The sequence below is a fragment of the Physeter macrocephalus genome, chromosome 6 (assembly GCF_002837175.3).
Source record: "Physeter macrocephalus isolate SW-GA chromosome 6, ASM283717v5, whole genome shotgun sequence".
In the NCBI taxonomy this organism is placed as follows: Eukaryota; Metazoa; Chordata; class Mammalia; order Artiodactyla; family Physeteridae; genus Physeter; species Physeter macrocephalus.
In genome coordinates, this window is record NC_041219.1 from 68,289,397 (window position 1) to 68,311,880 (window position 22,484).

At 39.3% G+C, this 22,484-nt stretch overlaps 1 protein-coding gene across 1 annotated transcript in view; it reads left to right on the top strand.

The window, feature by feature from the left end:
- Nucleotides 1–554: 554 nt before the first annotated feature.
- Nucleotides 555–22,484, top strand: part of PDE3A (phosphodiesterase 3A) — a 350,866-nt gene continuing 328,936 nt past the window's right edge. Inside the window, exon 1 of the mRNA XM_055085502.1 lies at nt 555–1,812. Within this exon, the coding sequence (XP_054941477.1) occupies nt 844–1,812 (969 nt within the window). The 5' untranslated portion in view covers nt 555–843. The remainder of the gene's footprint in view (nt 1,813–22,484) is intronic.

The following is a 22,484-nucleotide window of genomic DNA, read 5'->3' on the forward strand; positions in this document are numbered from 1 at the left end:
CACCAAAAAGAAGGAAAAAAAAAAAAAAAAAAAAAAGAGAGAGAGAGAGAGCAAATCTCCTTCTCCCTTCTCACCCTCCCGTTCCTCTCACCCTCCCTTCCTCTCCAGCTCGCTCGCCCTCCCTCCTTTCCCTTGCGGCAGCCGCTCGTCTCTCGGACTGGGTCTCTCTCCGACGGGACTTAGCAACTTCTTGGTTATTTATCAGCCCCTTTTCCATTTTCTCCACCCTTTGCCATGAACTGGACCTACAGACGCTGGGGAGGCTGTGCTTTCTGCCCCAGGGAATGGCGGTTCGCTTACTGGGGCCGGGCCGGGGAGGATCGGCCGAGGAGAAAGAAAGAGTGGTAGAGAAAGCGCTGCAGGAAGGAAGAGAAGGGGGACCTCCATCTGCCGCGGGCCCCGCGCGCAGCAGCGCCCGGGATGGCCCCGAGCTCGCCCTGCGCCCCCGGCTCCAGCAGCGGCTGCGGACCCCGCGCGCAGGACGCCTCGGGCAATCTTTAAAACCCTGAAGTCCGAAGAGACCCCGGAGGACAGAAGTCGGGGGGTGGGGGTGGAGCAGAGGATTTTGCAAAGCTTTTCCAAGAGAGAAAAAGAGGAAGTCTGATCGTTTCTGCCTGTGCTAGCTTTTCACTTGAAGGCTCCTCTCTGGAGCATCTAGCCTTCTTCAGGAGTTATTCGAAAGCTGAAACTTTCAGTGCTCGCGGGCCTGGGAGAAGAAGGAGGGATTCCGAGGGTGGGATTGGGAGGAGAGCAAGCGAGCGTGCGTGCGTGTCTGTGTGTGTGTGTGTGTGGCGGGGTGGGGGCGTCGGGGGGACCTCGGGGACTCCGCGAAGAGGGCGCACCATGGCCGTGCCGGGCGAGGCCGCCCGAGTCGGGGCCAAGCCCGGCCACGCAGAGGCGAGGCCGGCCCCCGCGGCGGGCCGGGACTGCCACCGTCGCGCGGGCCCTTTATCGCCCCGGGACCCAGGCTGCCGCGGCTGCTGGGGCGCCCTGGTGCTGCGGCCACTCCGGCGCTCGCAGAAACTTTCCTCGGCGCTGTGCGCGGGCTCCCTGTCCTTTCTGCTGGCGTTGCTGGTGAGGCTGGTCCGCGGGGAGATCGGCTGTGACCTGGAGCGGAGTGAGGAGGCGGCGGCGGCGGCGGCGGCGGCGGAGGAGGAAGCGGCCCCGGGAGCAGAAGGGGGCGTCTTCCCGGGGCCTCGGGGAGGTGCTCCCGGGGGCGGCGCGCCGGTCGGCCCCTGGCTGCAGCCCTCGGCGCTGCTCTTCAGTCTCCTGTGTGCCTTCTTCTGGATGGGCTTGTACCTCCAGCGCGCCGGGGTGCGCCTGCCTCTGGCCGTCGCGCTGCTGGCCGCCTGCTGCGGGGGGGAAGCGCTCGTCCAGATTGGGCTGGGCGTCGGGGAGGATCACTTACTCTCGCTCCCTGCCGCGGGGGTGGTGCTCAGCTGCTTGGCCGCCGCGACATGGCTGGTACTGAGGCTGAGGCTGGGCGTCCTCATGATCGCCTTGACTAGCGCGGTCAGGACCGTGGCCCTCATTTCCCTAGAGAGGTTCAAGGTCGCCTGGAGACCTTACCTGGCGTACTTGGCCGGAGTGCTGGGGATCCTCCTGGCCAGGTACGTGGAGCAAATCTTGCCAGAGTCCACGGGGGCGGCTCCGAGGGAGCATTTCGGGTCCCAGCTGATCGCTGGGACCAAGGAAGAGATCCCGGTGTTTAAGAGGAGGAGGCGGTCCAGCTCCGTGGTGTCCGCCGAGATGTCGGGCTGCAGCAGCAAGTCCCATCGGAGGACCTCCCTGCCCTGCATCCCGAGGGAACAGGTAAGCGCTGGTAGCCCCTCTCACTCACCTCTCGGGAAAACTTGAAACCCTTGGGATCCGCCACAAAGTGGAGGGAATTCGAGCGCTGGGGACAGAAGGGAAAGATAGACCAGAAAACTGCTCTAACTTCAGACTTAGTTGGAAACTAGCGGGTTTTTCTCCCCCTTTCACACAGTATTTTATAACCTGAACAACAGGAACCCGAATAAGTAATAAAACTAGATGAGCTTTGCGGGGTCTTCCACAGCTGGGCCAGCTTTTTAGATCTGCTACACCTGCGTATGGCTTGCCCTCATGCTATCCTCCTTTAGCAGAAATGTTTGAATTAAGTTTAATGTCTTTTTTTTTTAAGCGACGGGTGATTTTTAAAACGAGGATTTTACTAGATTTCTTTCTGTCTCTTTTTATAAAATTTCTTTCTTCTAAAGGGACAGGTAAACGTTTATGGACGTCAGTAAAAATATTTTACAGTTAAAGCAAGCAAGGAATGCTTGAAGGTGAGTTGCTGGTACGCTTTCGGGTCTTGCAGTACGTTTTACTTGAAGAGACTGCGTTTGGTGGTGCCCAGTTTGTTTTAAAGTGTGATTTGGGGACATACATTATTACATGCTCATGTGTTTTGTATTATCATCATAAACTTCAGTTTGGGGAACAATATGTCTGAACTTAAGAATTTGCCAGAATCATGGACTGCGCTGTTAGTATCAACTTAAGAGAACATATCTCTTGAGTTATCTACATACTTAAGTGACTATTTAGAAATTCAAATGGATTTATACAGGAAACGTTAATTCAGGAGAGTATTTCTAAATTGCTGGTAATATCAATCTTTCAGGGAGGAGGAGGAGGAATCTAGAATTATGAGTGAAGTTATCCCAAATAAAAGTTTAGTGAATTATGGGGACCAATTTCCTTATTATCATTAAGTGTTTTGAGACCATGGAGTATAGCTGCTATAAAGGGCATGAAAGAACAAATCCCAATTTTAAAAGCAGATTGTATCTGAGAAGGAGTACCTCAGTGTTTGCCTCTCTACTCCAAGCTGATTTGACACTTGGGGGTAGGGATGGCAGAGAGCTGGTTATGTACAGCAAGTGGGCAAGTGGAAATTTACACTTTTCCCATTTAAATTTATGCCTACCTGTGGTACTATTAGGACAACTTTAGGGAGTGAGAGAGTATCCTAAGACACACTAAGCTTTTTCTTTTTAGGCTATTCTGTGGATAATCATTTGGGTGTTTCTAAGAAATAGCAGTCACCATATGGTGTGGTGGCCAGTTTGTTTCTGAAATGGAGTTGAATCCACAGAATGTGGTTGTTTGACATTATTTAGCAGAATGGATGACAGCATCATAGTCTCTGTGTTTATTTTAAAACAAATGTACTTATTTAGCTTTTCGTTTAGATAAAGCAAATATTTCTTGGGTTTAGCTTACTCTAAGAGTGAAGTTAAAAACAGGCCAATGACTGATACTCAGTTTTGGTAGAAACCTGGAAATCACCAGAATAAAGTAAGCTGTCTACTTAAGGGTAAACCAATTAGGGGGAAAAACGTTTTAATTTCTTCTTCAAGTCACCTAGAGAATGTCTTTTAATTGAAAACACTGCTAGTCTAAATATTTTTTGAGCACACTTTCCTTTAACTTGTAAGGAAATGTGATCTGATCATTGCAAAATTTAACCTAAATTTCTAAGTCAAATCTGTGATTTAAGCATAAATAACTTGACTCCAAATTAATATCGTTTAGCCTCTGAAATTAAATTTCCGAAATTTCCTAGTCACATTTAGAAGTTAAGGAGTTAAGGGTGGATTTAAGATAAGAAGCTGTTTAGGGGAATTAACCAGCAGCGTTAATTAACCTGTAGATTTTTATTGGTTTTCTCTGGTTTGAACTGATAAATGGAGGATTTGAATCATCTGAAAACTTACAAGGAAATAACTGAGCTTGGCATTTTTATGTGTTTTGCTGATGACTTCTGTTGAAAATGTATATTTGTAATCTCTTTTGGTCAGTTTTCTTGGCTGCTAGTGTTTTAAAGGCTGTGTTTAGGAAGACTCTTCTAAAGTGAGAGACTATCTCTTATGGTTGATGGAAAAACAAGGTTACATTTAGCAGAAATTTATTTACTGGGAGTTTTAATGAGGGCATGGGTGAGTGTGTACGTGTTACTTAAGGCTAGTTTTTATATATGACCCATTGAAGTTACTGCTGAGCATAATTGTTGGGGGTGGGGGGGAACGAATACACACTAGGATCTTACAAGACAGGGCAATATCTCATACGTTAGCCGGTGTGAAAAGTTCAGGAGCTATATAGTAAATGGCTTACCTGTTTTATCACAAGGAAACAAACTTCTCATTAAGGGTACAAAGTGTACCACTGTCGTCCGCATGCTTTATGAAGTCAAGAATCAAAATAATTGTAAAACACATATATAACACTGGCCTGAATGCTACCTGATTAGGAGTTCTTTTCTGAAAGAACGTCCACTCTTAAGACAATCCGCAAGCAACAAGTGAATTTTAAGTAGAGGTGTGAGGACATAAAACACAGAGCGGCTGGCAGAGGCCTCTTGAGAATTTATTTGGACCTTGCTCGTTATGAGGTTTAAAGGTGAGAGAATTCCACCCTTTTCTTTTCCAGATGAATGATAGTGGCCACTTGCTTGGGAACTATCTCTCTGCAATGACTCAATTCTGAAAGGTCAAGGAGAATAGATGAGAAAAATTTTCATAAGGCAAACCAAATGACAGATGGATTTCTGTCCCTCCCTCCCTCCCTTTCTCCCTTCCCCAACCATACTGAAGACAGTAGATCAGCTGTTACATATAGAATTGAGTTTTGCAGCATTGATCATAAAGGTGGCTTCAACCAAAGAAAGGAGACATAGATCTAGTCTTCAGTCCCAGAATTAATGGGACGTGGGGTGTATCTGTGAGATGCAAGTGAAGGTATCTACTTCAGGAAAGAACAAAGTTGATAACCTTTGCATGGCTTCTAGTTCAATCCTACCAGCCCAGTATACTCAAGATTTTGTAGACCAGTGAGTCAGACTGTACTATTTTGGTTAAGAAGGCAGACGGTTCCATTAAGGTGTATGTATCTTTCCTGAGCAGATGTTCACATCCCTGAGCAGGTATCACTGTGCCCTCTGAACTCTAAGGTCCTTAGAATTTCTTGAATTATTAGATATTATGCATGATTAATAAATATGTTAGTTTGAAACATAAAATTTTAATTGAGCAATTTTCAACACTTGGAAATTGTATTTGAAGGGATGTCTCTCTATTCTCCTTATACATCGAAGAATGCAATTGGCCAGACATTCCCCTCTAATTACTGGGACCACCATGCACATTGATTTAAGAAAGATTCCAAACCAATGCCATTTTATTTCAGTTACATATTAAGAAGAATTTAATATCTTTGCCTATGGTTTCACATAAAATAAACACAAGCCGTACGTCTCTCACTGTTAATGCAGTTTTACCACTTCATGACAAAATTCTTTGTGATGGGTACAGTATCAGTCAGAAATGTACAGCTATATACTTCACATTGTGTAATTAAAAATCAAAATAGTTTCCCAGACATAAGTCCTTACAGCTTTCAATTAAACATCTTTAGCAAAAAACACCTTTAGCAGATTTTTGTGGGAATGTAGTCGTTTTTGCAAGAGTCTAGTGGTTATCAAGAGTAGAACCAAGCTTTTCATCAGTGATGTAAGAAAGGTATTTTCAAGCAAAAAAGCCAACAACAAAACAAAAATCGTAGAATATAGTAGTAGGTGTAGTTTTCAATGGTAGGCATATGGTAGGCCTTCTTACGTCATTGGTAAAAAGTATAACTTACTTGCGTTTACAGTATAGATGGCTTCTGAAAATACAGAATGTATCGTCCTTTAAACTCCTAAATACATTTCAGGATAATATAACATTTCTCAAATTGAATAAGTTTCCAAAGCAACCATGGGTTTTTAATTCAATTGTAGCTTCTATCACATTTCAGGAGTATAACTCTGCTCATGGCTATACAAAGAACAATATTGATTATTTATGACCTGCTGACAGGACTAAAATTAATTAATGCCAACTTTTGAAAACCCTAAAAAGTAAAAACAAGATTTTCTCATCCCTTGGGAAAGGTGAGGGAAAAGAATTTTTTGGTGTGTAGGGACAAAATTGTGATTTTACTTTGTGAATATAGACATTTAAAGCATACTGAAAAACTGTTTTGACAGAAAGAGTCAGTGAATCTATATAAATTTACAGAGGTTGGAAGGAGGCAAACAGTAATTTTACTCTTTCTGTATTGAGCCTAAAGTGTAAAAAAGTTAAAACTGTAGAACTGAAAGAAATGCTGTGTATGCTGGGCTGTCATGTTAATTAAATAAACAACCAGAACAGTGACTCTGTGTATGAAATACATTTTGAAAAGCCTGGAGGGGAGGGGTGCAGGCAGGCAAGGGTGAGTGACACTGGCATGAAAAAACATTCATTATATCTGTAGTGACATTTGTGTGAATTTGTTGTAGTCTGTTAGGAAACACAGCTCTGAGAAGAATCTCTTCAGGACTCTAGGTGAATAAAGGCCTCACCAGATTGAATTTCACTTCCCTTTTCAGTAATTTCTCATTTATTATGTTGAAGTAGGATGTTTATGAGCCTCAAAATTAGAAATATGCCTATATATTACATTTTAAGATTTTCAATTAATAGGGTTTGTGCCAGTAACAGCCCAGTAGAGTCTATGTAGACTTCCTTGAAAACCTGGCATATTTAATCTAGCAAAAGAATGAGTTTATTTGGGGTTTAGGGGTGGGAGTTGGATTTTTCAGAAAGCCTGTTTTGCATAGGGCAAGTTTCTTGAGCTTTGCAAAATTAGACATAATCCTACGTGTTTCTGGTGAACTGTTTTCATTGGCCATGTGTCTCCTATTCCATGGAGTCTCCGGCTCCCTTTTCTCTTCTGAGCGTGATATTTATAATTGTGTCTTGAAAAAAAAGCCTCAAATATATTAGATTGAAAACTCAATTTGCGTTTATTGTCTACATTCATGTTTTCAGCGAAGCTCTATCAGGTAATTCAGAATGAGCCAGAAGAGTCAGACACCTCCATATTCTTGCACCTAAATCTGTGCTCTGTTAATATTCAAATGACCATTAGTTCCTTTACATAGAAATTTAAATCCTTGTAGGAATTACCTACCAGTATATACTTTTACTATTGGTAGTATTTTTAAAAGGAGTATTTTTTGTTTGTCTTTGTTTTCCGTAAGGCTTTCCCGGGGAACGGTCTTAACTTTGCACTTGAGAATGTACGTTTGCACTGTTGTCAACGTAAGATACACAGGTTTGATCTCTGGGGGGAGAAATCTTAAAGATGTGCAGAAGTTGTAGTTCAGAGAAAGATCTGTCAGATAGCAGTTGTTGAAAATATTAGTCGTACGTGTTCACCCAAAATGTACACTATTTTAAAAGATGCTATCCTTAGCTAATGTTATTCATAAAAGTTTTTGGTCAGTGAACCTATAAAAAGTCATATCAACACATTTTTGTCTATGTGTTAAGCCTTGTGCTAGAAAGCATACAGATGGCACACAAGTATGATGTAGCACCTTAGCTCTGCAGAGTTTAGAGCCTAGTTAGGGTAATGAGACATCAACATAAGAAAAGGGGAAATTACAGTAAGATATCTAAATGACCTCTTAGATAATCGCTGAAGGAATGCATACAATAGCTTAGAGCAGGTTTTAAATCTAGATCCAGAGCTGTTCATCGCTTCTGTGAAATTTTATGTAAAACTTCATCTGTTCATTTTTCTGGGGAAAATGTTGATATTTTCACAGATTTTCAGAAGGTCCTCAATACATAATGGTTAAATATAAATGTTTTATTTAGATTTTGAGCAGGTTTAGGGTTTGAAGACAAGGGAGAGTTGTTTCTTTGAAGTGGAAATTAATTTAGTGTACACTAATAGGACTTCTGAAATACAGGTAAAAATATTATAGGATTTAGGACATGTTATACCTCAAGGTACCACAACGATGGTTCTCCTATCCTGAGGTAGTCTATGGCTGTAAGGAACTTGTTGTAATGCGATCTTAAAATGCTTAATTCTGTGCAGGCTGTAGTTAGGAGACTAGAATTAGTCTGATTTTAGAGAGAAAAGGAAACTGAGGAAGAGTCCGTTAAAAGTATGTAGCAGCCTGCGGCAAAATGTTGGCTTTTATCCAATTCTCTCTTGGACTTGAATCTGCCGCTGGGGGAACAGAGTAGGAAAGGAGTCAGGCAGATCATTTTAAGCCTACGTTTCATTTGTAATTTTCAACTCTAAATTCTCATTCAGAATTAGAAGATTGAGTAAAACCCATTTAGAGGACACATGGCACAAAACTCTTTTGAGCCCTTACAGTGAATTTTCTGGTCACCTACCAGGCAGCCTTTAGAATGTATTAATCAGGACTTTGTCCCAGAAATGAATGCCAATTGCATTGCAGAGTCCTACTTTGTAGACTCTTTATCTCGTCAAAGAAGAGTGTGTGATGGTGGTGTAAATATTGATTTTGGTTTTCATTTTACTTTTTCAATAAATTGATTTAAAAATGTTCAGGATTTCAGACTTCAGTTTGAAAAGTCATCTGCACATGGGTAAAGCATTTCTTTTGTTAACAAAAACAGCTGGTGGTTTTTGTTCACCTAAATTATTTTGCATGGTTTCTGTAGGAATCTGTTAAAATGTAAGTAAATAGCATGTAATATTAGAGGAGGTCATGAAGAACATTACCATTTAGAAGATGGAAAGCTATTTGGGAAAAGTCACAAACGAAACAGCTTCTGTCTGTTTGATTTGATTAGAGCTGTCATTTATTATTGAGGAATCTGAATGATCATTACAGATTTTAAGTATTGCCAGTCTTGCTAAGGTAGCGATGAAGTTACTTACATGTATTCATGTTTTTTCATCCTAAGAATATGAATAGTGATAAGGAGCACATGATGTCCGCTGGTGTGTGTGTACGTGTATGTGCAAGACTTTTTCCTCTGCCAGGAAATTGCTTTGGTTGCATCAATTTAGTGGAGAAACAGTGTCACCCAGTGGCTTTGATGAAAACAGTCCTGTAAACATAGATAAGCGCTGTCCGATAGAAACATAACAAAGTACTGAAGTTTATATTTTCTAGTAGCCTTATAAAAAAAAAAAAAAAAAACCAAACAGGTGAAATCCATGATAATACTGTTTAACGTAATCCATTATAGCCTGTCAACAGAAAATCGACATAAAAAAGCAAGGTATTTTGCTTTCTGCTTTTTGTGCTAAAGTCTAAATACGTGGTGTGTGTTTCCCCCTTACAGCACATCTCAGTCTGGTGCAGCCACGTTACAAGTACTTTGGAGACACATGTGGCTAATGGCTACCTTTTGGGACATTTTTAAAGAGGTGAAGTACTTGAATACTAATGTCACCTCTTCTGTTATAATGGAAAAATCCATGTAGATTTAATGATATCACTTAATATACAACTGTTCACATTGGTATGTAGTCGTGATAGCTCATTTTTGTACCACTTACCCCTCTAATAATTGGCAGGTCAGTCTGTTTTCCCTCTTTTCTTCATTTCTCATTATTGCACATATTTTAAAATCGGTTGATTTTAATTGGAGCGGGAGTTTAACAGAACCCTTAAATAAGGAAGCTTTTTGTTGACTTGATTTGTAACACAGGATCAGGATTTCCAGCTAATTATGAATTTGCCTTCCGAAGTGTGATTAGTTAACAAGGATGGCTTATATATACAGTGTGAACACGTGGTCAGCCTTGTTCGTGGTGAGTAGTCTGTAATTGGGTTATCTAATGTCTCTTTAGAAATGAAAGTGCTTATGTTTGTAATGCGGGTCGTTATCTTGGTAACTTAGGAAACTAAAGCCGCAAACCGGCTAGTAGCTTTAATGGATGAAAATTCTAACAGTGTCTGTAAAGGGCTGATGATTCTTCACTATTGCTTATGTAAACACCACTCTCATGGATATACAAAAGGAAAATGCTTCCATTTTGTGTATAGAAAGGACTGGAGATTTTGATAGTGTGGAATTTCTGAACTAGGAATTGAGATTAGGTGGCTTTTGAAGCTCTGTGTGATTTCAAACTGCAGGGTAGACTCAAAAAAAATGTACAAATGGAGAAGAAGAGCTTCTAAATGTCACCTTCCTTCCATCTCCTTTCCCCAAGCTCTGTGAATTCATAACTGTAGTCATAGTTCCAATATTGCATCGAGAAGTGATGAGAAAACAACTTTTAAATATAGCATGTTCCTTTATATACACAGACGTACAGAATTATTTTGTAAAGTATGCATTTATTTTGCGTATATTGGTTTATATCTGTGTGATGTTTATCATGACTTTTGATTTATAAATCAAAACTTATAAATGACTTTATGATGACTTTTGATTCATAAATTTCTCCCTTTTAAAGCAAGATCTATTATTTGTCTTTACATTAGAGAATACAAATAGTGAGATACATAGGTTTTTACATGTCACTTAGGAAATAATCTAGAAAGAGCAAAGGTAATAGAATCTAGATATACAAAGAAGCACATTTGTCTAAAATGAAATAATGTGGACTCAGTCTCACTCCTGGTGAAGCTGGATTAATTTGACTTCCTGAAGTAGCTAGCTGGAGAATAAAATGCCATAGTAATCATAACTGTTACTTGAAAGAGTTTGTATTGGAATGTAACGAGTCATTTGCCCTGGCTAATTTTGAAATTGCTTTAAATTAATGTAGAGGTTTGTCTTGTAATTTTTCTTTTGGCCAGTCTTCTCTCTGACAATGTACTGTATGTATGTGTATGTATATATTTTTTTCCCCAAGAAATGCATTTTATTTCATGGTTTTTTTTTTTAACATAATAGATTCTTCTCAGAGTGTGTTTAAAAATTTAAGGAATGCCTTTCTATCCCCTACACCCCGCAGTACCTTGTCAGAATATTGAAATAATTTTATGCAAGAAGCTTGTGGTTTTGATTTAATAGGATTTTAATAGAAATTTTCCACCTTCTGAAGTAAGTTGAAATAACTTACTATTTGTGCTATGTCTGTGGCAGGTGTTTCCTCCTCTTCAGGTATAATCCACTTAAATAAACCTAATGGAAGTTTGAAGTCATAGCAGTATTATTTGGGGGCTATGTTTTATTTTGTGGTGACTCCTGTGAAGTCAGCCTCCTTTGGACATTGTTAAACTAGCTTGAGCACAGAGAAAGGAAATCGTTCTTATTTTTAAACTAAGTATTTTAGAGGATGGAATTAACAGGTCCGCTTAGGAAATGGTCTTCAGGAGGCAGTGCTAGTCCTTGTGATATGAAACATCCCCTTGTTTGGGAGTTAGTATTTTGGGGTCCCGACTCAGCAGCAGTCTCCCAGGAAGTTGGGAGAGGCGCCCTGAGTTGCCTAGGCTTCCTTGAACATTTGTTTTCTAGGCTCAAGAACCGAAGAAGTCAGATTCACATCACAACCGTTCTCATTATAAAAGGAATCAACCTTTTTGGCCTCCATGTGTCAGCCATATTTGCTTTAGAATATTTCAGCCCAGTGCCTTGCTTGTGGTAGGCGCTAACTGGCAGAATAAATGGATAGAAAAGAAAGAAATGATTTTCATCTGAAATATTTATCCCCCTAATCTCCTGAGATTGAGCTAGTGAAGTAGCTCAATGGGTACTAGTGAAGTACCCATTGAAGTAAACTTCTACAGAGAGAAGAAAAGAAATAGCCTATTCACTAGTCTGTGAACTTACATTTTTAATGTTTGTTCTTTTACTACTTTAAAAATATTCTCTGCCGTGTGTCAGATAAGTGGCTGAATTTGCCTGTGCCTTTCATGGTAGGAAATCCCATGTTCAGCATGAGTCCTAGATATTTATTTTTAGCTCACTTCCAACTGAAAATAACCAAAGCCACCACCGAGATCACTGTGGTGTGAACTTCAGAAAGGTCTCTGAAATTAGGGTACGTTTTTCAGAAAAATAAAAATTCAAGTCTTTTTCATGTGCAACTAATACATTAATTGAGAAAGAATCAACTTTGCTGTTGTTTGTTCCCGTCTGTCATTTTCTACAAAGTGTTGGCAGGTGTTCAGCTACACCTTTTTACAGTCAGTCTGTATCCTTATTAGAGGTTCTTATTGAATCACTGCATTTTCTGAAAAGTCTAATGTAAAGTAAATACTATCTCTTTTTAAAATCTTTTAATTGTGCTCAGTTACAAAATATAATTTGAGCCGGTTGCTTCCAGAGATGACTTTGTGAAATTAGCTTATTTCAAATGTCATCCAACTGTAGCGCTAGTCCAAGTGTGCTGAATAATCTAGAAGTTTGGTAGCATATTTCAGAGTCCAGAGGAATTTAAAAATCAACAGTTCACAAGGTTTTATTGAAATGACAGGTTTTAGTATATCTAGTCAATTGTGGTTTTTTTTGGTCCATCTAGTTTTTAATAGAACTTGATTTGTTAAAATAGAAAGTTTTAAGTCAAATAAGAATAATTTGTTGCTGTAGTTATAATTCTTAATAGAGATATTGTCATCTCCTCTCACTGAAATCAGACATTTCTGAGTATGTTAGGCAGATTTCATGCCTTTAAATAAACTAGGAGTACAGTTTAGAAATAAAAGTTATTTCCAACTTTGTTTTCTGGGAATAAGTTTCTTTTAGTTTGTGGATGTCAAATGATATCATAGATAGATCTTTTAGAAAGGCTGCCATTACTGAACACTTTGAGAGTTGGAGATATCTTTGAATATATTATTTTTAAAAAATCTGAATATTGTTTCTCTTTGAAAACATAAATTACAAACTGAGAATTCAGTTATAAATTAATTCACCTTTTGAAATAAGCAAGGTATATTCTTTTGGGAAAGGAGCCATTTCTAAATTTATTTGACATTTTTGTCAAATGTAAAATAAAAAATTTAAGAGCAAAACCTTCCACTCTATTTTCATTTTGAGACAGGAAGCTAACTGTATGTCTTTACATTTGAAGAGTGTCTCTTTTTCCTCTTAATGACTTGTTTTGGCTACATTGAAATTGTTTTTGCTAGATAAACAGGACCTAAATTATAGCACAGTTATTAAGGCAGTAGCCTCATTTTGTCCACTTCTCATTCCTTTTTACTTGAATAATAATGGGATTAGCTCTTCTTCACCCCTTCAGAGAATGACAACGAGAGCTTTTAAATCTTTTCAGTGGAACTTCTGAAGCCATTAACTAGTCCTCAATGAAAAGTGTGAGAATTCGGTTGGGAATGTTGGATCCAGATATAACTGAACACTGTTTAAGTAAATTATCTAAAACTTAAAGTGGCATTCAGAAATGGAAACTGCCCACAATAAATAAGTGAAAGAAATGAATGCTAGTATTTTGCTTGTGCAGAAAGAAGACTAGACCAAAATGAAAAGAATTCCTCAGTTTAAAAAACGTATATTTATTGTATGGTCTTTTGGGGACATAATGTTGGTGCCCTTAAAATCTAGAACTCCTTATGATTTGGAAAGAGGAGACCCTGCGGGTGTCACTCCTGGACGCTGGGCAGGATGTCCAGCCATGCGTTGGCTTAGGATCTGTGCTTAGACCAAAAACACTTAGATGATTTTTCAGAGGTCATAATGCTATTCCTGAACTTTCCGGATATTCATTACTTTCCAAGTCGTCGATTCTTACATTTTAGTTCTTTAGCGCATTTATCACTTTGACTTATAACTGTACCATTAGGGCAGTCTCGTGTGAACTTTTACCTCTTATGTGACCAGATTGATGAAAAATGCCAGCAAGTAGATATATCTTATTTAAGATCGACTCTCTCTATTTCACATTGATTCTTTGTTACCTTCTAAGTATTTCAATATGCCTGGGGATTCTTATCTGCTTTTTCCCTGGGGCTAATTCATCTTATGTAATTATTATAATGCCATATTAATCAAACTCTTGTTGATGAATTCTAACAGTAAATGCCTCTGATTAGTAGATTAACAGACTTCCTTCAGATGCTTTCAGAATTTGTAGGAGATGGCCTGACCTCACCTACTTATCATTACACATTACCTGGCACTTTCTAAATAGAGCTGCTATATGTCTTCAATGCTATAGTTCTCGAATTTTAGTGTGAATAAAAGTGATCTGGGAAGCCTATTAAAATGCAAATTCCTAGGTCCTAAGGTCAGATACTCTGATTTAGTTATGTGTAGAGCAGGGTCCAGAAATCGAGTTTTAGGGCATTTTGGTTGCCTCAGTGAAGAAACACTGGACCATAAACTTCTGTCTACTAAAACTAGACAGAAATGTGGGACTTTTGCGATCTGATTAAGCAAATAGTTAAAAAGTACTTGGCTTGGTATCATGGGGAAAACTTATTTATTTATGTAAACACACATGTATATGTACATACGTAGACACACAGAGAGATTATAGTTAATCAACCTATGACATTCATAAAATTTTCACTTTGATTTCCCCATTGAGGATACCTCAATTATTTGACACTCTACAGATCAATTTCTTCTTCTGTGAGAAAGGAGTAACAGTTTCTTCACGTATCTCATATGCTGTTACAAAGCTTAAATAAAAATATATTAGCCTACAAATGTTAAGTAGAAAGAGTATATGCACTGGACAGAGACAGGCTGAGGCTTTATAATGTAAAGTTCCTTCAACTTTCTGAACTTGAATAATCCTATCTGTAACATAGGAATACTACAGCCTACTTCTTAAGGTGTGAATATTAAATTAATAGAAATAATGGACATTGGTTCTTGTCAAACATTCTCCTCCACCCCCCCGCCCCGTGACTGAACAAGAATATTCCTACCCATTAGGGCCGTGTCATTGAAGGCTGTTGGTAAATGTCAGAAAGTATCATGCAAAGCAATGCAAACAATTTTGCATTTGATAAAAAGGATAGACTTGCAGGTCTACAAAAGATGCAGGTTTTCTTAAGTTAAATGATATTAGACGGTTGCTTAAATTACAGTTAAATTACAGAAGAGCCTGGAGATTCAGACAAGCTAACAGTGGAAAAAGAAAGATTTGACAAAGATGGTGACAGGTGCTTCAGAAGAAAAAGATGTGAGTGACAAAGGATGAAGGGGGATATTTAGGACAATTGATGGATTTGAACATGTTTGTAAAAAGAGCTGATGGCTCCTTTGAGTCAGTTGTGCAATCATGTATCTTATAACCCCATCGGCAACTTGATTTGTGCTCTTGATGCCATTATACGCCATATTTTGTTCTGAGAAACAGAGTTATTTCTCAAAACTTTTAGCTTAAGTTTTTGTGGTGACATTCTAGTCACACCCTTCTTTTTTGCTCGTTACTTGCCAATGAGACCATTATTCTCATATAATAGGGACTTCCTGCTTATAATCTATGGAAAGCAGTTAGTTCAGTGCTAGATCAGCAGTGGCCCTCAGTGAGTGCTGATTTCACCACATTAGAATATTCCCGTAGCTACTCGCTCTTTTTACCAGCTTCCACAGGGCCTCACTCAACACTCAGACCACTTTTCTTCCAGATTTTCCCACCCATTGAATGATTTTTGAGTCTTGAGTGAGGTGTTTGTTTTGGATTGACCTCCACAGGAGCAGGAATCCTCTATCATCTCACTCTACCACCATTGGTTTCAATTGAGAAATTCTGCTTGGGGTAATCATGTTATTCTCCAACTTGATCAAAGGAAGTTTTTTGGTTTTCATTTCTGTGATACAGGAGGAGATGTCAGAAAGGTGATGAGGAGGGCCAGTAGATCAATAGGCTGTGGGGGTAATTGCAGGACTGGTGCTCCACGCAGAATGGGAAGCCATTCATTGAAGGGTTAAGTGAAGAAGGGATGTGATCAAACTTACATTCAGTAGGATCTCTCAAGCAATCTGTGCTGAGTGAAAATAGGTGGTAGGATGGAAGAAGGGAGATCAGTTAGAAGACTATTGCAGTAATCCAGGGAGGATTGGGAATGATACCAGGAGGTAGTGTTAGAGAGAAGATTGTAAATATCTATTGAAGGCAATGCCACCAAGATTGGTATTGACTGGCTGATCTCTTGGAAGGTAGGGAGAGAGTTCCTTTAATGTTTTCTCTTTTATTTAGGGGCCTAATATTAAGCATTTCTTGCTTTAAAAAAAATCTGATTGGGTTGACCTTTTTTTTTTTTTCTTCTTCTTCTTTTCAATTTAGCTTCTGTCTTTGCCTTTCAGAGGATGTTCAAATTGTGAGCGTTTCCAGAAAACCATCAGATCTCCTTATGTTGAAACTCTAATCAAGTATCTTAAACTCTTCATAAAGTTCTAGTTTGCTGGGTTTTATAACATTTGGTCTGATAAAACTTAGTTTTGAAATTTTATTCTTATATAAATATTTTTTAAATTTTAAAATAAATTTGAATAAAATATAATTTTAACACATTTAAGTGTCATCCTGACGCTCTCTCTTTTAAACAGATACCTTTATAACTCATGCTCTAATATGCTAAGGTTTAATATGGCAAACAATTAGACCTTTCAAAGAAAATGCAAGGCTTTCTATTTTTATTAGTCTTTCAATAGTCTGACAAATCCCTTTTTTTTTTTTTTTTTTTTTTTTTTTGGTACGCGGGCCTCACACTGTTGTGGCCTCTCCCGTTGCGCAGCACAGGCTCCGGACGCGCAGGCCCAGCGGCCGTGGCTCACGGGCCCAGCCGCTCCGCGGCATGTGGGATCCTCCCGGACCGGGGCGCGAACCCGCGTCCCCTGCATCGGCAGGCGGGCTTGCAACCCCTGCGCCACTAGGGAAGCCCCCATTTTAATCTAAAGCCATGTTGCCAGTATTTCCCAGACCTTCCTATAGAGAAAATGCTTCTATTTTGTTTTCATATTAACTCAGACCATTTGTCAACCTACAGAGCACTTCAGTGATAGGTGCTATATAAATATTTAAATTACGATAGCTTGATTGCACCGTAACTTTTCAGAGTTTGCTTAACTCTACATTGTGGCTAGTATCTGATTATGAAATATTTTCCATGCTGCTTGGAAGCCACAAAAGATAAGGAATTTGCAAGCCTGTGAAATGAAGAGTTTTTAATCACATGGGAAAATATTTTGATGAATGGAGAGGGAAATCGGGAAATAAAATGGAGTATATGGCATGCTTTCACCTCAACAATCAAATGCATAGCAGAAAGGAAAGCAGTCAAAATATTTGTTGTTGTTTGGATGAGGGTATCGTGGGTGATTTTTGTTTATTTTTCTATTCTGTAGAGTCTACGTTTTCAACCCTGCGTACTTCTTTTATAATCAGAAAAACAAAACTTTATAAAGAAATGTAGTCATTTGACATTGTTCCCCTGCGTATGTTCACAGAGTGCTTTGAGGGCCACTTACCCAGTACAGTTGTTGGACTTGAAGACATGGAAATAGGAACTCCAGGTGGTTTTATGTTTATGAATGGTAATGTGATGTTCAGTACTGGGTAAAACATGTTCAGAAGTATAGCCCATGTGCATTCCCAATTCTTCACCCAGGTGGCTGAAAAGGTGTAAGTTTCTTATAAGGTTGGAGGCTCAATTGGTATGTGATCCTGAAAAATGGGTCCCTGTAATTATAGATTGGCATACACACAATTTTTGCAACTTTACCTGAAAGTAAGGTTTTATGAAAAACTACACACACATATGTGCTGAAACATGCTTCAATTTTTACAAAGGATTTTGGGCCTATTTTTGTTTAAAAAGTGGAAACAAAACTAATCATGGGGCTTCCCTGGTGGCACAGTGGTTGGGAATCTGCCTGCCAATGCAGGGAACATGGGTTCGAGCCCTGGGAGCCATGGGGAGGATCCCACATGCCGCGGAGCGACTAGGCCCGTGTGCCACACCTACTGAGCCTGCGCTCTAGAGCCCGTGGAGACCGTGAGCCACAACTACTGAGCCCGTGTGCCTGGAGCCTGTGCTCTGCAGCGGGAGAGGCCGCCGCGATAAGAGGCCCATGCACGGAAGCGAGGGGTAGTCTCCGCTCGCCGCAGCTAGAGAAAAGCCCTTGTGTGGCGGTGAAGACCCAACGCAGCCAAAAATGAATAAATAAATAAAAAATTTAAAAAAACAACAAAAAACTAATCATGACTGTGATATGTTGAGATGAACATGAAAATGAATTGGGTTCTATAAGGAGGGAAAATTCTTTTTTAAAAAATTTATTTATTTATTTATTTTTGGCTGCCTTGGGTCTTTGTTACTGCCCGCGGGCCTTTCTCTAGTTGTGGCGAGCGGGGGCTACACTTCGTTGCGGTGCGCAGGCTTCTCATTACGGTGGCTTCTCTTGTTGTCCCCTGCATTGGCAGGTGGATTCTTAACCACCGTGCCACCAGGGAAGCCCAAGGAGGGGAAATTCTTTATAAAACATATATAGGCAGAGTATTGAGCCTACCTTGCTGATTATTAGACCAGTAAAGTTGCAAATAAAAACCAACTTCATAATGATTGTTTTTCAAAGTAATAAATATTAAAAAAATTTTTTTTGGCTTGAAAGAAGTCTGTGTGCCAAAATACTCGTTAATACATAGTATGAATTTTCTAATAGTTTATGCATAGTCTATAAATAAAATATAAGCATTTTAATTTTAGGATAGTTTAAAATTTTATCCATAACTCATATGCAGACATATAGTGAGCTGCTTCTGTATTTTGCTTTTTCTGCATCTGAGCTACTCTGTGTATAATATTGATTAATTTCAGTCTTGCTTGTCAGGATTTGTTGATTATTCTTTGCATTTCCTGTCCAAGACTGAGGAACTTTGTGTGTTCCATTTGTTTTTGCTTGTTTAAATAAATGAATAGGAAAAGAAAGCAATGTGTAACAAATCACAAATCACTTCCACATCTAGGATTATTAACATGTCTTCTCGTTTGAAGAACTATACATTTCTGTGGAAATAAATTTGAGAATATCAAACAGTTTCTATAATTACCTAAAAAAATAAAGAGACTGTGGGTCTCACTTAACCCCTCCAAAAAAAAGTTTCCAGAAATAAATATGATAGAATCAGAGAAAGTAAACAGAACAAAATAATCTTTACTCAAGCATTGTACCCTGTCTTTACTGTTCTATCCAAAGAGAGTTAGCAGATTAGCACTAGCAGATTCTGGTTGAGATGGTTGAGTTAAGGCTACAGAGACTGGTAGGCATTTCTCTGCTGAGTGTCTGTGGGTTGGTGGATGCTGGTGGGGCAGGGGCTGAGGTGGGACCGTGGAGAGGGGGTTTGGCACTGAAGTTTGCATTTGGCTGTAGTGCATCTCTCAGCCTTGCAGGCCAGAGATGCACTTTTGCCATAGAACCAGGGGTTATCCATTGCTGAGAAACACTAATAATAAAACTAGAACTCATCAATCAGAATGTCAGGTTATTAATTTACACTGGGGAACTTAGCTCTAAGGAAGACCAGAGTGCCAATAGTTACTGGTAAATGCTTCTTGTTCCTAGTGGGAAAGTCACCTTTAGCATGGATATTTCCTAGGATGGGACTGCGGATCTCTGGTTTATGAGAATTCCCCTTGGAAACATTACACTGTTCATGTTTTTTATTCTAGAAGGTTTGAAGAGTGCCCATAACATGCTGAAGAGGGTGGGATTATTGGGGGGAGGGTTCAAAAGGAACTGCCCTTGCATACCCTCCCTGAGCTTATAATAAAGATACTACATTAACAAATGATTCCAGTGGCAAGTGATAAATGCTTTAAAATACAGAAAGTCCTGAGAACTTTGCCCTCCAGAGAGGTCATAGCTAAATTTATTGCTCAAATACCATCACCCTCTTCACATGGATTTCTGGTAATATTTTGTCTTCCTTTTCTTCCTGACTTCTTTTTTTGATTTATGTTTAACTTTTTGCATGTGTTTATGTTGATAGTAAGCTAACTGTAATGAACTTTAGTACAATATAAAAAATATATCTAGAAAAGAAAATAAGGGTCTTCCCTGGTGGCGCAGTGGTTGAGAGTCCGCCTGCCGATGCAGGCGACACGGGTTCGTGCCCCGGTCCGGGAGGATCCCACATGCCGCGGAGCGGCTGGGCCCGTGAGCCATGGCCGCTGAGCCTGCGCGTCCGGAGCCTGCGCTCCGCAACGGGAGAGGCCACAAAAGTGAGAGGCCCGCGTACCGCAAAAAAAAAAAAAAATAATAATAAAAAAAAAAAGAAAATAAGAACGGATCTTTAAAAGAATGTTTTGCTATCTTTCTCCTGTGGGTGTGACTTCCAGAGGGAAGGAGGGAGGGATAGGATAAAGCCTGTTTTGGAGCTGGATGCCAGGTGTGGAGCAATGTTGTGTTCTGGAAACAACACGTGGAACAGATAGCCTAGCCTTTGTGGTGGGACGTTTTTAAGAGAGAAGACAGACGAGGTTGGGCGTGGGGAATGAAAAACGGAAATGTCTTCAGAATTAGGCTGGGGAAGATGAACGTTATTTGTCAGCACGGAAAGTTATTAAAAGGGTTTTAGCCAGAGACTACTGTGAACAGATTAAGCATGATTTTGATAACAGTGGATCAGATGGGGGCAAACTGGACACAGGAGATATTTAAGAGGCTGTTGGAAAAGTCCTGGTTACAGACGTTGAAGATTTCTTAGGACAGTGGTGGTGGAAAGGAAAGGTGATTGAAGAGAAAATGAAGAGCTGTAATTGGCAGGGTTAGTGACTGATGGTGGCAGGTGTGAACAAAGGGCATGAACAGGCCTTAACGGTGTGAATCAGGGAAACTGGAACGATTGTGAATGCTGTTCTTTTTTGTTTTTTTAAAAAAGTTTTTGGAGTATAGTTGATTTACAGTGTTAGGTTAGTTTCAGGTGTACAGCAAAGTGAATCAGTTATTTATATATATATATATATATATATATATATATATATATATATATATATATATATCTATCTCCACTCTTTTTCAAATTCTTTTCCCATATAGGTAATTACAGAATATTGAGTAGAGTTCCCTGTGCTGTACAGTAGGTCCTTATTATCTATTTTATATATAGTGTGTATATGTTAATCCCAATCTCCTAATTTATCACTTCCCCTCACGTTTCCCCTTTGGTAACCATAAATTTGATTTTGAGATATGTGAGTCTGCTTCTGTTTTGTAAATAAGTTCATTTGTATCATTTTTGAAATTAGATTCCACATATAACTGATATCCTATGATATTTGTCTTTCTCTGATTTACTTCACTTACTGTGATCATCTCTAGGTCCATCATGTTGCTGCAAATGGCATTATTTTGTTCTTTTTTTGTGGCTGAGTAATAGTCCATTGTTTATGTGTACAACATCTTCTTTATCCATTCCTCTGTTGATGGACATTTAGGTTGCTTCCATGTCTTGGCTATTGTAAATAGTGCTGCAGTGAACATTGGGGTGCATGTATCTTTTTGGATTATGGTTTTCTCTGGATATATGCCCAGGGGTGGGATTGCTGGATCATATGGTAGTTCTATATTTAGTTTTTTAAGGAATCTCCGTATTGTTCTCCATAACGGCTGTACCAGTTTACATTCCCACCAATAGTGTAGGAGGGTTTCCTTTTCTCCACACTCTCCCCAGCATTTATGGTTTGTAGATTTTTTGATGATGGCCATCTGACCGATGTGAGGTGATACCTCATTGTAGTTTTGATTTGCATTTCTCTAATGATTAGTGATGTTGAACATCTTTTCACATGCTTTTTGGCCATCTGTGTCTTCTTTGGAGAAATGTCTATTTAGCTCTTCCACCCGTTTTTTGATTAGGTTGTTTGTTTTTTTGATATTAAACTGCATGAGTTGTTTGTATATTTTGGAGGTTAATCCCTTGTCGGTTCTTTGAGAGAAAAAGCATCAGAAGAGCAGTTTTCGTTTTAGGTTCTGCGTGAGGAAGGGAGGATGAAGTGTGGGTTTGATTTGGACATATTTGTGTGTGTTACTTTCACAACCTCATGTGATTTTTGTTTGCTTGAAGGCACCCAATTTCATTCGTTCACAAAAATATTAGCATCAGAGTTAGATTTGCTCGTCATGTTCCCTTGCTCTGTATGTACATTGCTTTTTAGAATCAGAAGCCTCCTGTGTTCAGTCTACAACTGCAAACACAGAAAGGTTGTAGCCTTGGCCATTTTAATAAGCACAAAGGCTGTCACCCTGTTTCAGATTAGACTTTAAATAGGGTCCTCAATCTTACAGGGCAGACAACTTTGTACTCCTGGTGGTGGTCTTACCAAGGAACTAGACCGATGAGAGTCAGTACAGACTGCAGCTTCTTGGTGACCCTCTGAGAATCCCTGCCATGATAGACTGTCATAACCCCATCACATTTTTACAGCTACAAGGGCAAGATTCTTTTCCTTGAAACAAGTGAATGCTGGATCATTATGACTAGTAAAAAATTATTTTATCAGTTGAGACAATCTAGATAGTCTAGAGCAGTTAATCTTGTGAAATGATCTGGTTGGGTTCCACTTTGATGTTTTTCTTGGGTTATTCCAGATGCTTATAATGATTTGTTTTTATATATATATATAAATGGTTTGTCTCTGTATATAATATATAACATATATAATTTATACATTATATGTATATAATATATAATTGTATGTAATTTCTATGTAATTAACATATATAAGC